This window comes from Phacochoerus africanus, chromosome 13, assembly GCF_016906955.1.
Source record: "Phacochoerus africanus isolate WHEZ1 chromosome 13, ROS_Pafr_v1, whole genome shotgun sequence".
In the NCBI taxonomy this organism is placed as follows: Eukaryota; Metazoa; Chordata; class Mammalia; order Artiodactyla; family Suidae; genus Phacochoerus; species Phacochoerus africanus.
Genome location: NC_062556.1, coordinates 49,009,851 through 49,023,876, shown reverse-complemented (window position 1 = coordinate 49,023,876; position 14,026 = coordinate 49,009,851). Strand labels below are relative to the sequence as shown.

The 14,026-nt window shown below is 41.7% G+C and overlaps 1 protein-coding gene across 10 annotated transcripts in view; it reads left to right on the top strand.

The window, feature by feature from the left end:
- MYCBP2 (MYC binding protein 2) overlaps positions 1–1,957 on the top strand; it is a 263,517-nt gene extending 261,560 nt beyond the window's left edge. For all 10 annotated transcript variants that reach the window (XM_047755874.1, XM_047755873.1, XM_047755872.1 and 7 more), the window contains one exon: positions 1,129–1,957. In XM_047755874.1, the coding sequence (XP_047611830.1) occupies positions 1,129–1,244 (116 nt within the window). In that variant the 3' untranslated portion in view covers positions 1,245–1,957. The remainder of the gene's footprint in view (positions 1–1,128) is intronic.
- Positions 1,958–14,026: the final 12,069 nt, after the last annotated feature.

The window sequence follows — 14,026 nt, the reverse complement described above, 5'->3', positions numbered from 1 at the left end:
GAGTCTGCGACCTACACCACAGCTCACAGCAACACTGGATCCTTAAACCACTGAGCAAGGCCAGGAATCGAACCCACACCCTCAGGGATACTAGTCGAGTTCATAACCTGCTGAGCCAGAATGGAACTCCAAAAATCCCTTTTAAATGCTGTGAAACACATGACATGAAGCCCATTAACATAACAATATAACATAATATACAGTTTTTTATACATTTTAAGCCTAGTTTATTTGGTCATTATCTACAAATACATATTTTCCCCAAAGTGTTTCTTCCAGATGACTACATTTTATATTATTTTACCATCCATATTTGTAAGTTAATTGATCTTCATTTTTGTCCTAATTTCCCTTTAAATACTTCTAGAAATAACATTAATAATCAGTCTTCCCATTTTACCAACATGTGCTTTTTCTTCAGAGAAGGTAGAAGGATAACATGGCTTCCTTACACTTAAATTTGTTTTTTGCTTGGAGAAAAATACTCTGTACAGAAGTCTGCATGTTTTCTCATCCAGTATAATTTCCTGCTAGAACACATTGGAGACATTTTTTAATGACTGTTTTTGTTCATTGCTCTTTGCTATAAAACGATGTATCTAACTCATTTATTAATGGAAGATCTGAGAACCTAATCACAGGGAGGTCTACTCAATAGTTTGTAATAGCCTATGTGGGAAAAAAGAATGGATACATAGAGATATATGTGTGTGTGTGTTTATATATGCATGTGTGTGTATACATATATATACACACACATATGTATGTAAAACTGATTCGCTTTGCTGTATACCTGAAACTAATGCAATACTGTGAAGTCAACTATACTCCAATAACATTTTTAAAAAACAAAGAAGATCTGTACTTCATAGTGGTTATCTCTAGGCAAGCTATTGTGGGTAGGGAACCCTGTCCCTTCCTTGGTTGTATGTATCTGGTATGTTCAATTTTTTTATGGTGAACATTTTTACTTTTGTGGTTAGAAGAAAATATTTTTTAATTTTATATTTGCACAATCATAGTCATGTTATTTCATTTGAGTACCTTATTGGTGATTAATATTTACTTTGGGTTTGTATGTGTGTGTTTTTTAATTATATTCTCTTACCTCCTTCAAAATTTATGCAGGTCCCAAAGGCAAACAGTTAGAAGGAACTGAGTGTCCTCTCCATGTTGTTCACCCCGCCACTGGGGAAGAGTTTGCTCTGGGCTGTGGAGTGTGCAGAAATGCTCACACTTTTTAGAATGCTCAGACTCTTCTGTCTACAGAGCGAAAAGTTGCCTTCATCCCCCAAGCGGATGTGGTGAAGTTTAAACCCTGCTCAGGATAAGGACGGGACCATTTTTACATCCATTGAAACGAACCATTCACAGTGCAAGAAGGATGCCAAATACCATGTACATAATTCTTGCGATGGAAAGTTTCTCCATTAGTTCACTTTATCTTCTTTTGAACCAAGACATCAAACTTGTGAAGTGTTTGCATGTGGCCATTATCGTCATTGGCCTGTGAAGCATTGGACATTTATAGATAATTGATATCAAAGAATTGCCATGCCCATGGACTAAGAATGATGCTGGCTTTCAAGCAAAAAAGAAAAATAATCATTGTTTATTGTATACTGCCTTTTTGTAATCCTGTACAATTGCATCACGGGTGGGGATAAAAAGAGGAATATTCTGGTTTATTTCCTAGACTGTTATTTAAAAAAAAAAATTGTGTTAGGACAGCATATAAATGTAATAAGTATCACCTTGTATATAAAGATATCAATGTTTGTCCTGTATAAGAACTACTCAATTACAAATGCAGTTTCATTTAAACTTCTAGGTTAAGTTTGAGCCTGAAATTTTAATGAAGTGCAATACTGAGTGTGCCTCATCTTGCAGCCGTAAACATATTGGAATGTACATGTCAATAAACCACTGTACATTTTTATACAGTGATGAAGTCTAACCAGCGTGTAAGGTGTTGCTTGAGAAACCAAGTTTAATTACCTTAATCTAAGGTCCAAAACTCCATCCAGTTTTCCTTGGAAAGAAATTTACTGACAGAACACAATCATAACTTTCGTTAGGTAAGAAAAGAATGGTAAGTAAGTACGAGGTAGGAATTTTAACTAAATATTATATATATATATATATACACACACACACACTGTGTATGTGTGTGTTTGTGTATATATCCATACACACATATACATATTCATAAACAGACATATGCCAAAGATGGAAGAAAACATTTAGGAACTGACCAGCCTCCAACTTATTAACTAGCACTTTTTAAAACTTTTATAATCAACAAAATCACTGGTCTTTTCTTTATCTATTATAGATCGTGTGTGTTTAAGCAGATCTTTTTTACAGTTAATTCATGAAACTGACAGATTGATGAGTCAGAAATAAGGTTATATCATGAGACTCACAAAAGTTTTGATCAGTTTTCTAAATCCCCACTATTGAAAATATGTAGTTTCTCAGTATCTATCATTTCAATATTTGTTGTGTTTATGAGAAATTTAAAGTAATCTTTGCCTTGAAAGAACTTAAAATATAAAAAGATCGTATCTGAGCACAAATAACTATTTAGAGAATCTTCTAATAACTTGCATAAAAGTGTCCAAGACAAATGCTTTAGGGTTTAGGAAAGATTACTGGTTTTTTGTTTTTGTTGTTGTTGGGAGGGAAGTCAGCCAAGAGACCCTTTGAGCTGCCTCTTGAAGAGTAAGTACAATTTCAAGGGCAAAGAGTTGGAGAAAGGCATGAGGGAAAAAGTATGTATTTAGAAAACTCTAGAATGTCATTCTAGAACAATGCGAGTACGCAAAACCTTCCTGATGTTGGAGATCTTACTTAAAAAAAAAAAATCTGAGAATCACAAAGATCCCTTCATGATACAATTTGTGGATCCACTGTCTGCACGAGCACAGGAGCGTCCTTGCTCAGGAAGTACTTTGAAACAGGGCAGAGGTTCCCCTTCATGTAAATAAGATACATCCAAACCATTATTGAAAGTAATAACACTTTCTTTTAAAATCTCTCAAGAGAAGGACATTAGGCAAAAACTTCATTTGTATTATGTGACGGTGCCCCAGAGTCGCAAGCAATTTTTAATTGCCCAGTGTGTTTGAAAGCAAGGGGAATGATTTGTTGTCATTGAGGGCACTTCCAGTGGTGCCAAGCCACACTGAAAGGGTGGCCGGTAAGACTAGCTCAATTTCAAACCTCCAGAATACCTTGGATTAATGATTGAAAAAGAGACGCTGATGCCTGAGGCAGAAAAGTGTCCTGAAGGCATGTTTATGTCCCCTCACGTTTCTCTTTCTGACAAAGGGCTAACTGTGACTCTACCTATGTTGAGAAGATTCCAGAACCCTCAGGGCAACACAGCCTTTTTCTTCAAAACCGTTATTCTGTCATGAGGATGCGTGGCCGCTGGCATCAGGAAGGGATGACACTGCTTCCAGACAAGCCCTCAGCCCAGCTCCCACCTCAGCACCTACCTGCAAAGCTCTGCCCTCCCTCCTTCTCCAGCCCTCCTTTCCCAGTGTCACATTCTGTGCCCAGCCTGTGCAGGGACACTGAGGGCACAGGCTCAGCATTGGCTTTCACGCAAAGGAGGTCAGAGAAAGAAGCAGTTCCTCAGTTTACCCCAGGAAAACCAGATGTGATGAGGCCATTGCAAAAACATCTGACTTTTTAGCCCACGGGCCCCGGGAATGAAACTAACCTTGAGAATGCCTCACGGATGGAAGGGGTCATGGATACTTGAGAATGGTCAAGAATCCCATCTTGTAACCATTAACTTTGCTGGCAGATGGAGCAGCTCCAGTGTATAAATGGGAAGAGAAAAGAGAACAGGAAGCTATGCACATGGCTTGGCGGGCATGAGCTATCATGAGCAGTCTCCGGTTAACATGCTGGCCACTTCAAGGGAGAACAACGACAAAGCGCAGAAACAGTCTTAAAATGACTCCAGCGTATCTTCCTTTAGGAGGAGGCTACTTTTAGGCATAATCCAAGCATCTCAAAGCCAATTTTATTCCTAAAACGTTTAAGTGTTAGGAATAAGTTCTGACAGAGCACAGAAGGCAGATGGCTTAAGCCCATATTTGGCTCAAGCATTACGGTGCACCTGCTGTGTGCCATGCACCAGGCAGGAAACAGAAAGTAGAGTCATGAGAGCAGGTGTCGGGAAATCTGGAAAGAATCTCTTCCAGTTGCATCTTTAGGCATGGGAAAAGCCATTTTTCTTAAGCAGTTTTCTGGCCAGTCCATTTATGTCTAAAAACGCCTTATTCTATCAATAGGCTTCTTTGAAAAATATATGCATTTCCCTATTCACTTTTTCATTCACCACAATTACTCATTCACCTTTTTTCCCCCCATATTTGTCAGCCCAACATCTCTCCCTGGCCACTTTGACACTGATTAACACCAGCACATGGCCACACGTGTTTCTGATGGTGGCTCTATGATGGGACACTGCTGCTCCCTTTTTTGAAAACCACCAATAGTACATAAAGATTGCTGAACCCTAAGCCAGAGAACTCACAGTCAAGTCCCCACTCTGCCTCTGGTTTGGCTGTGTGACCTTGAATCAGCCACTAACCCTCTTAGTCATAACTTTTTAGAAGTAACAATACCTCATCTAAATCAGTTGCGAAAGTATATATAAAAGTGCTTTATCTCACAATAATGTATTATTTGAAAGTAAAGCAAAGAAGAATATTTCTTTAATGCCTCCTCAACATCAGGCACTGAATAATAAGCATTTTATTTAATCCTCCCAGCAGCTCTGTAGCATGAAACAATCTCATTTTAGCAGATGATTTTATTTTTTATTATTATTTTTTTTTTTGTCTTTTTGCCATTTTCTTGGGCCGCTCTCGCGGCATATGGAGGTTCCCAGGCTAGGGGTTGAATCGGAGCTGTAGCCACCAGCCTACGCCAGAGCCACAGCAACGCGGGATCCGAGCCGCGTCTGCAACCTACACCACAGCTCACGGCAACGCCGGATCGTTACCCCACTGAGCAAGGGCAGGGACCGAACCCGCAACCTCATTGTTCCTAGTTGGATTCGTTAACCACTGCGCCACGACGGGAACTCCTTAGCAGATGATTTTAAAGGGCTTAGAGAACTTGCATTCAAGTCCAACTAATCTAATACAGATTCAGAGTTCCCTGGTGGCTCAATGGGTTAAGGACCCAGTGTTGTCACTGCCGTGGCACAGGTTTGACCCCTGGCCCAGGAATTTGTGCATGTGACAGACGTGGGCAAAAAAAAATACAGATTTGGCTGGAAAAAAAACCTGCAGTATGAATCCAGATTTTTCTGTGTCTCAAACACAAATTCTTCCTACCCCATCATACTATTTCTGTTACATTACCAACTGGTTCTATGAAAAGAAATAACTTATGAAATGGTAGCTGGACACCAGTAATATGGGAGAGGTCGCCAAGGGAACAAGACAGGATTTGCTTCAAGGACTGTGCAGGGTAGATCCGGAAGGACCTGGCTCCCATCTCCATACAGGTAACAGGTAGCCTGTGAGCAGACAGCCTGTACCTGCCCTACCTATGGAATCTGCCACAGCATTGTTTTTTTTTTTATATTAAAGTGTAGTTGATTCAATGTTGTGTGAGTTTCAGATATATGGCAAAGTGATTCAGGTTTTATGTTGTTTTTCACATTCTTTTCCCTTATAGGATATTACAAAATACTGAGCATAGTTCCCTGTGCTATGCAAGTAGGTCCTTCTTGGTCATCTATTTTATATATACCATGGTGTGTAAATATTAATCCTAAATCCTAATTTATGCTCCCCCCACCTCTTTCCTCTTTGGTAACCGTAAGTTTGTTTTGTATGTCTTTGGGTCTATTTCTGTTTCATGTATAAGTTCATTTGCATCATTTTTTAAGATTCTACATATAAGTGATACTCATATGGTATTTGTCTTTCTTTCTCTTTCTAACTTAGCTTAGTCTGATAATCTTTAGGTCCATCCATGTTGCTGCAGATGGCGAGACTTCATTCTTTTCATGGCTGAGTAGTATTCCATTGTGTATATGTACCACGTCTTTATCCATTCATCTGTTGACGGGCATTTAGGTTGCTTCCATGTCTTGGTGATTGTCAACAGTGCACCACCGCATTTGATCCAAAGCCACACTCAATCCTTCAGCCCGGGCCAGTGACAGAGCATGGCAGGATGTGAGGGTCCGGCTGTTTCTACCCAAAGAAGCACTCCGTTCTGGGCAAACTTGACTCCAGGATGTGGGCTAGCCAAGAGACTTCCTTAGAACTGTGCTGTAGTAAGAGGCTTTTCCTGCCCAAGAGTCCTTCTTCCTGTCCTTTCATAGACGCTGAACCCACACGGCAAGTCTGAAGGCTCTGCCTGCCTCCTTCCACTCCTTCACCCCTTGATCTTTCATAGGCATCACCTCCAACAGTTGTCTTGCACTTGTTCTAACTTTATCTTGGCATCTGCTTCCTAGAGGGCCTGGCTGACTGACAGAGAAGGATAATACATTTTAAACAACTGACTTACTCTTGCTTCATTTCTCAAATGACATAAGGTAGCTTAGGAAAAATGCACAGACTATAAAAGAAATACTGGAACGAGTCAAGGAAGTTATGAAAGAAAATAAAAGCCAAAGTTAGAAGAGAGCATCCACTAAGTTTGGAGTTACTAGAGAAAAAGGCCATCAACTTTGCATTATGTTTCTTAGCTGACGAAGCAGGGCAAGAAGCATGTTCAGTTACAACTTAACAATGTCCATTTCCTCAAAAAGAGCAAAGCAAGGGAGTTCCTGTTGTGGCTCAGGGGGTTATGAACCTGACTAATATCCATGAGGATGCAGGTTCAATCCCTAGCCTTGCTCAGTGTGTTAAGGATCCGGCATTGGCGCGAGCTGTGGTGTAGGTCACATACGTGGCTCAGATCCAGCGCTGCTGTGGCTGTGGTATAGGCTGGCAGCTGCAGCTCCGATTCGACACCTAGCCTGGAAACTTCCATATACTGCACAGGTGTGGCCCTGAAAAGCAAAAGCAAAATAAAAGAGCGAAGCAGGTATTTGAGCCTAGTCAAAGGATGGACAGGTTTTGACAAGCACAAACAGAAAGAGCATTCCAGGGAAAGAGTGTAGCGAAACTAAGGTGCTGATGTGCTTCTCAGAAGTGTAAGTAAGCTGCTTTGCTTAATTAATTCATTTAATAAATAGTTGAGCACCTGTTCTATATCCACACTTGATGGGACATGCTCATGAGGGTGGGAACGATATGCCCAGTTGTTTAGTAACCACGACTTACAGGTGGAAGGTGCCTGATGGACAAACTGTACGAGTCAGTGAGTAAATACATGCCACGCTCTGCTGCGTGCCCGAGATGAGACAGTCACAAAATACAAATACAGAGGCATCTAAGTAACACCATGTTGTCAAGAACAATAACCCAATTTTCTAGTAGTAAAAGAGAACATGTGTTAAGGGCTCCCAGTGGCTCCCAGTAATACACGGGTGTGGTAGGCAGAATAACAGCCCCTCAGATATGCCCACATCCCAATGCCCAGCTGATGTGAACGTGTCACCTTACACGGCAAAAGGGACTTTGCAGATGTGATTAAGGGTACAGACCTTGAACTGGGGCGACATGCCTGGATTAATCCGGTAGGCTCCATAGAACCACGAGAATCCTAACATGGGAAAGAGGAGGCGAGAAGTTCACAGTCAGAGAAGGAGATGTGATGACAGAAGCAGAGTTCAAAGGTACGGCCTCGAAGACCCCATACTGTTGGATCTGAAGAGGAAGGAGGCGGCCAGGAACCAAGGGATGCAGGCAGCCCTGAGAAGCTGGAAAAGGCAAGGCAAGGACTTCTCTGCTGGAGCCTCCGGAAGGCATGCAGCTCTACCATCATCTTGATTTTAGCACAAGTGGACTTCTGACCCCACCCCCTCCCCCAAACTGTGCAATGACAAAGTCCCGCTGTTTCAAGCCGCTGAGTCTGTGGTGACAGGAAACAAGTACAATGGGATTCATGTGCATTATGACATTTTCATCGTCCACAAACTTATAGAAACTTTTTTTTTAAGGCCGCATTCACAGCCTATGGATGTTCCCAGGCCAGGGATTGAATCTGAGTTGTATCTGAGATCTATGCCACAGCTGTGGCAACACTGAGTTTCTAACCCACTGTACTGGGCCAGGGATAGAACTCATGCCTCCACAGCAACCCAAGCTGCTGCAGTCGGCTTCTTAGCCCACTTTGCCATAGCAGGAACTCCTCATTTTTCTTTTGCAGATGAGGCAACTGAGTCTCACAGAGGTTAAATAATTATTTCCAAAAAAAAAAAAAATTGCAAAGACCCAGTATCAAAAGACAAAGAATTTTAAATATCACAAATTTTTTTTAATTGTTCACATATAGAATGAATAATGTTTTGGGTATACTGAGTTAAGATGTTAAATATTAAAATTAATTCTGCCTATTTCTTTTTACCTTTTTAATGTGGATTCTAGAAATGTTTAACATATATATATGGCTTATATGTATTTCTAAATGATTTTTTTTTTTTTTTTTTAGCAAGAGACACCCGCTTTAGGAAGGTAATGCAGGAAGCGACTAGAATGTGGTTTGAAAGACACTGCCCTTGGAGAAGCCCAGCTGGGAAGCTGTGACTGTGGTCTCAGGAAGAGTTGATAAAGGTTCTTGTCAGTCTCAAAACAGACTTCTTTCCTTTGAGGAGTCTACAGTCTAACCCTAGAGAGTTAAAATAGAAATTTATGGCCTAAAATGAAATAGTTCCCTTGGGCTACTTTGCCTGAGAGGGAGATGCATGTTGGAATAACTGAGGAGCGATGCAGTGTTGCCAGGGAGACATGAGTCCTCAGTTGTAGAGCTGGAGCCAATAGTAATAATAAGAGCAATGGAGCTAACACTTACTGAGCATTTACATGCCTGCCACTGATTTACATGCTTTGCATACATCAACTCATTCTTTTTTTTTTTTTTTTTTTTTTTTTGCTTTTTAAGGATGCACCCACGGCACATGGAAGTTCCCAGGCTAGGGGCGGAACTGGGGCTACAGCTGCCGGCCTACACCACAGCCACAGACAACAATGCAGGATCCAAGCCTCGCCTGTGACCTATACCACCGCCCACGACAACGCCAGATCCTTAACCCACCGAGCAAGGCCAGGGATTGATCTGCAACCTCATGGTTCCTAGTCAGATTCATTTCTGCTTCACCACGATGGGAACTCCAACTCATTCATTTCTAATGGCAACTCTATGTGGTAGATATAATAATGATAATAATATTATTATTCCCATTTTACAGATGAGGAAAGTGAAGCACAAAGAAATTTAGGAACTTGTCCATGCTCTCACATTCAGGAAAGACAGAACTAGGATAAAACCTGAGGATCCTGCATTGCGACGAGCTGTGGTGTAGGTGGCAGACATGGCTCATATCTGGTGTTGCTGTGGCTGTGGTGTAGGCTGGCTGCTGCAGCTCTGATTCGACTCCTAGCCTGGGAACCTCCATATGCTGTGGCTGCAGCCCTAGAAAAAGCAACAACAACAACAAGAGCTGCTAGCGAACAACTGAGTGGGTGTTCACGGCAGATTCTAATCCTGGGCAGGAGTTGAGCACAAGGACCTTCTAATTACGATTCTTTCATCTTACCAGCTCCCAACCTGATGCTCTCCTTGCCATTTGAATGGATTGCCTGCCTCTCTTCTGCCCAATTCCAATATTTACTTCAAGATTTGATTCAAAACTGACCTCGATCAATGAATGAGCGCTCCCTGTCTGTCCCTCTTCTACTCTGTATCTCGTGCCCTCAGCTCTTCCGTGTATTTTATTAGGAACCTATTCATACACAGCTGTACAAGTGTTTTCTAATTTCCTCAGTGGATGTTATCCCTTCAGACAGTCACAGAAGGACACAGACCTTGTCTCTTTCCTTCTTTGCAACAATCAAGCGCTTTGTAGACAGTAGAAGAAAAAGAGGCGGGGGAGGAAGAAGAGGACCTTGGCAACTAGTTTCTTTCTCCTGTTCTTTTAACAGATTTCCTGTTTTCTGTGAGGAGGCTCCCTGTTCCTCATGGGGCTTGTGCTATTATTGGTGAATCATAACAGCACAGGGTTCCTGGAGTTCCCGTCGTGGCTCAGTGGTTAACGAATCCGACTAGGAACCATGGGTTCGATCCCTGGCCTCGCTCAGTGGGTTAAGGATCCGGCGTTGCCATGAGCTGTGGTGTAGGTCACAGATGCGGCTCAGATCCCGTGTTGCTGTGGCTCTGGCGTCGGCTGGTGGCTGCAGCTCCGATTCAACGCCTAGCCTGGGAACCTCCATATGCTGTGGGAGCGGCCCTAGAAAAGGCAAAAAGACAAAACAACACCACCACCAAACAAACAAACAAACAAAACTCACAGGGTTCCTTGTATGATCTGGAGCCTCTGGTCCATAAGCAAACTCCCTTCTGCCCTCTTATCACCACCCCAGCCCCCTCTTAGGATTCTTCCTCCCCTGCAGCATTTATCTGCCCATCTTCTCCCCACGGTGGCATTTTAGTTGTAACATGGCTCAAATCCAGGACACTACACCATGTAATATAAACAGAAGTCTTATCCTGCCCTGTTCTTTCACTCTTCAAAGGAACATTTACCCAGCCAAGAACTGCTCCAGGAACCTAGCATCTGTGAACAGACCAGATAAGACTCAGGTTTTCATGGTGCTTATTATATGTGAGTTGGGACATTAAAAGCCAGGGGGCTCCCGAATGTTATTGTCAGTGCTTTGTTCTGGTTTTGCTTATTTTTTGTTTTGGTAGTAATGTTGAATTCGACTAATTATTTCTTTTTGAATTTTTGCACCAATTTTTCATAAAGGAAATAGGGGTTTCAGTTTTCTCATATTTTCTTTGGGAATCATGATGACACTAGCTTCATAAAATGACATGGGCAGCTTTTCCTCTTCATCCTTTTTCAGCAGCAACTGTAGAAAAAAGGATAACTCTTACTAGGAAGTCCAGGAGGGCTTGCTTGCAACTCCATTTGGGCCTAGGCTTATTTGGGAGGAAAGGGCTTTGCTAATTACTTCACTTGCTTATTAATCTGTTCAAATTCTTTCTTCCTGCCAGTTCTAGCATTTAATATTTTTCCTAGGCCTTTATTCATTTTACCAGAGCTTCCAATTTAATTAGCTAATAATTATTTACAATATACTTTTATTGGTTTAAAATATCTATGGTGTCTACATTTGTTCCTCCTTTAAAAAAAATCTGTATTTTGTTAATTTGCAACATTTTTTCTTGACCAGTCTGACTAGTGTTTTATCTACCTTATTTGCTTTTATTTGAAACAGGTTTTATTCTTGATAATCCTATTTTTGTAACTTAAATTTTACTGATTCTGGTCCTTGTCTTTATTATTTAATTCTCTGCCACTTGTCTATGTTTGTATGACCAACCACTCAGTGCTTACTGGACTGAAACGGGTGTTTATTATTGTCTCTCATGGTTCACTGGGTGTTGCTCCATGAGGGTTTGTTTTCTTTTAACATGGTGACTGGTTCTTTTGACACACCCTGAAGAGTAAGTGTTCCAAGACACCCAAATAAAAGCCACAAGGCTTCCTAAGACCTAGTCTCAGAAGTTTGTTTGTTTGTTTCTCATCTTTTGTCTTTTCAGGGCCGCACCCACAGCATATGGAGTTCCCAGGCTAGGGGTCGAATCAGAGCTACAGCTGCCGGCCTACACCACAGCCACAGCAGTGAGGGATCCAAGCCACGTCTGTGACCTACACCACAGCCACAGCAACGCCAGATCCAAGCCGCTTCTGCGACCTACACCACAGCTCATGGCAACGCCAGAACCTTAACCCACTGAGCGAGGCCAGGGATCAAACTTGCATCCTCATGGATCCTAGTCGGGTTCATTAACCGCTGAGCCATGAAGGGAACTCCCTAGACATCATGTCTTAGAAGCACCATCTGACTGTGAGAACGGGAAGAATAGATGGTAGCCATTTATAAACAACATTTTAGTATCCTTGATGTTTGGGATTTTTCTGTTGATTTTTCTTATGACTTATTGGGTTAAATATTTGGTTTTCGTCAAATTGTACTTGTTTCCGGGTAACAATATTTAAAATTATGAATATCACTCTAAGTGTTGGTATAGATGTTTTTCACAAATACTGATATAGAACATTTTCATTATCATACAAGAAAATTTTTCTTTTTTCTTTTTTTTTTTTTATCGTCTTTTCTAGGGCTGCACCTGTGGCATATGGAGGTTCCCAGGCTAGGGGTTGAATTGGAGCTGTAGCTGCCGGCCTACACCACAGCCACAGCAACATGGGATCCGAGCCGTGTCTGTGACCTACACCACAGCTCACGGCAACGCCGGATCCTTAACCCACTGAGCGAGGCCAGGGATCGAACCCATGGTTCCTAGTCGGATTCGTTAACCACTGAGCCACAACGGGAACCCCACAAGAAAATCTTTTTTAGTCTCTTTTATGATTGACTTTCTAACTTATGTTTTATTATAATTATGTTATTTAATATCCAAACAAATGGCATTTTTAGCTCTCCTTTTGTTAGTTATTTCTAACTTTATTGCATTCTGTCTTACAAACACTGTATGATGGAATTTAAATTTCTTTTGCGGCCTAATTTATGGTCTATCTCCTAAAGTGTTTTGTTTTCTATAGTAATTTTCTGCAGTACAAAATTCTAGGAGTTCCCATTGTGGCGCAGAAGAAACAAATCTGACTAGGAACCATGAGGTTGTAGGTTCGATCCCTGGCCTCACTCAGTGGGTTAAGGATCTGGTGTTGCCGTGAGCTGTGGTGTAGTTTGCAGACATGGCTTGGATTCGGCGTTGCTGTGGCTCTGGCGTAGGCGGGCAGCTGTAGCTCTGATTCCACCCCCAGTCTGGGAACATCCATATGCTGAGGGTGCGGCCCTAAAAAAAAAAAAAAAAAAAAAAAAAAGACCAAACGAAGAAAGGGATACATTTGGAGTGTGAAAGTTTTAATGTGATATATTAATATATACTGGTTATGTTTGCTGATTTGGTTTAATGTGGTTTGCTGATCATTTATTCTGTTAACATCCCTTTAAATAAATGGACCTGTATTTTCTTGTTTTTCTTCCTCTAATAATTATCACTGCCTGTCTTCCTATTGTCCTTTATCATCCAGTCACAGAGGCACCTAAACAATGTTGCAGTGCAGGTACATCCACATTATTTTGTTTCTAGAAACTTTGTGCAGTTTGACCTGCTGATCAGACAGCCAAGCCCTAACAGACCAGCGGCATTTCCTCCCTTCCCCCCATTGAAGAGTACCATAAATTTTACACAAGGCTTCCTAGCTCAATCTGGGGAGGGGGGAGTCATAGAAGAGTGGGCATCACAGTCTTCCAGTCTCTTACACATGGGTCAGATATTCAAAAAGACATATTTGGATGGAAAACTACTTGCTTTATTTTCGAAGGAGAGAGGATGCATGACTCACATTATGATTTTGCAACTAAGGACCGTTCTAACTTTAAGAAAACCTAGTATTCAAAAATTAAAACTTTTAAAACAAACTAGGTAGCAGTTACACACATATCTCTGTTTACCAAAGGTTTCACCAGAGTTTTCTTTTAAGCAAACATCTAGTCCTTTACGCTTTCCTCATTGTGTTTCAGAAAGCTATTTACAAACTTCAGGAGTCTATTTACTTTATAAAGCTGTTTTTGTTGTTGTTGTTTTTTCAGGGCCGTGCCCGCGGCTTAGGGAAGTTCCCAGGCTAAGGGTCCAATCCGAGCTGCCGCTGCTGGTCTACACCACAGCCACAGTAACCCCAGATAGCAGCAAGGGCTGCGACCTACACGCAGCTTACCACATCGCGGAATCCTTAACCCAATGAGCAGGCCAGGGGTGGAACCCGAGGGCTCATGGAAACTAGTCGGGTTCGAGTTACCGCTGAGCAACAGAGGAATTCCCTAAAGGCGATTGTTAAACA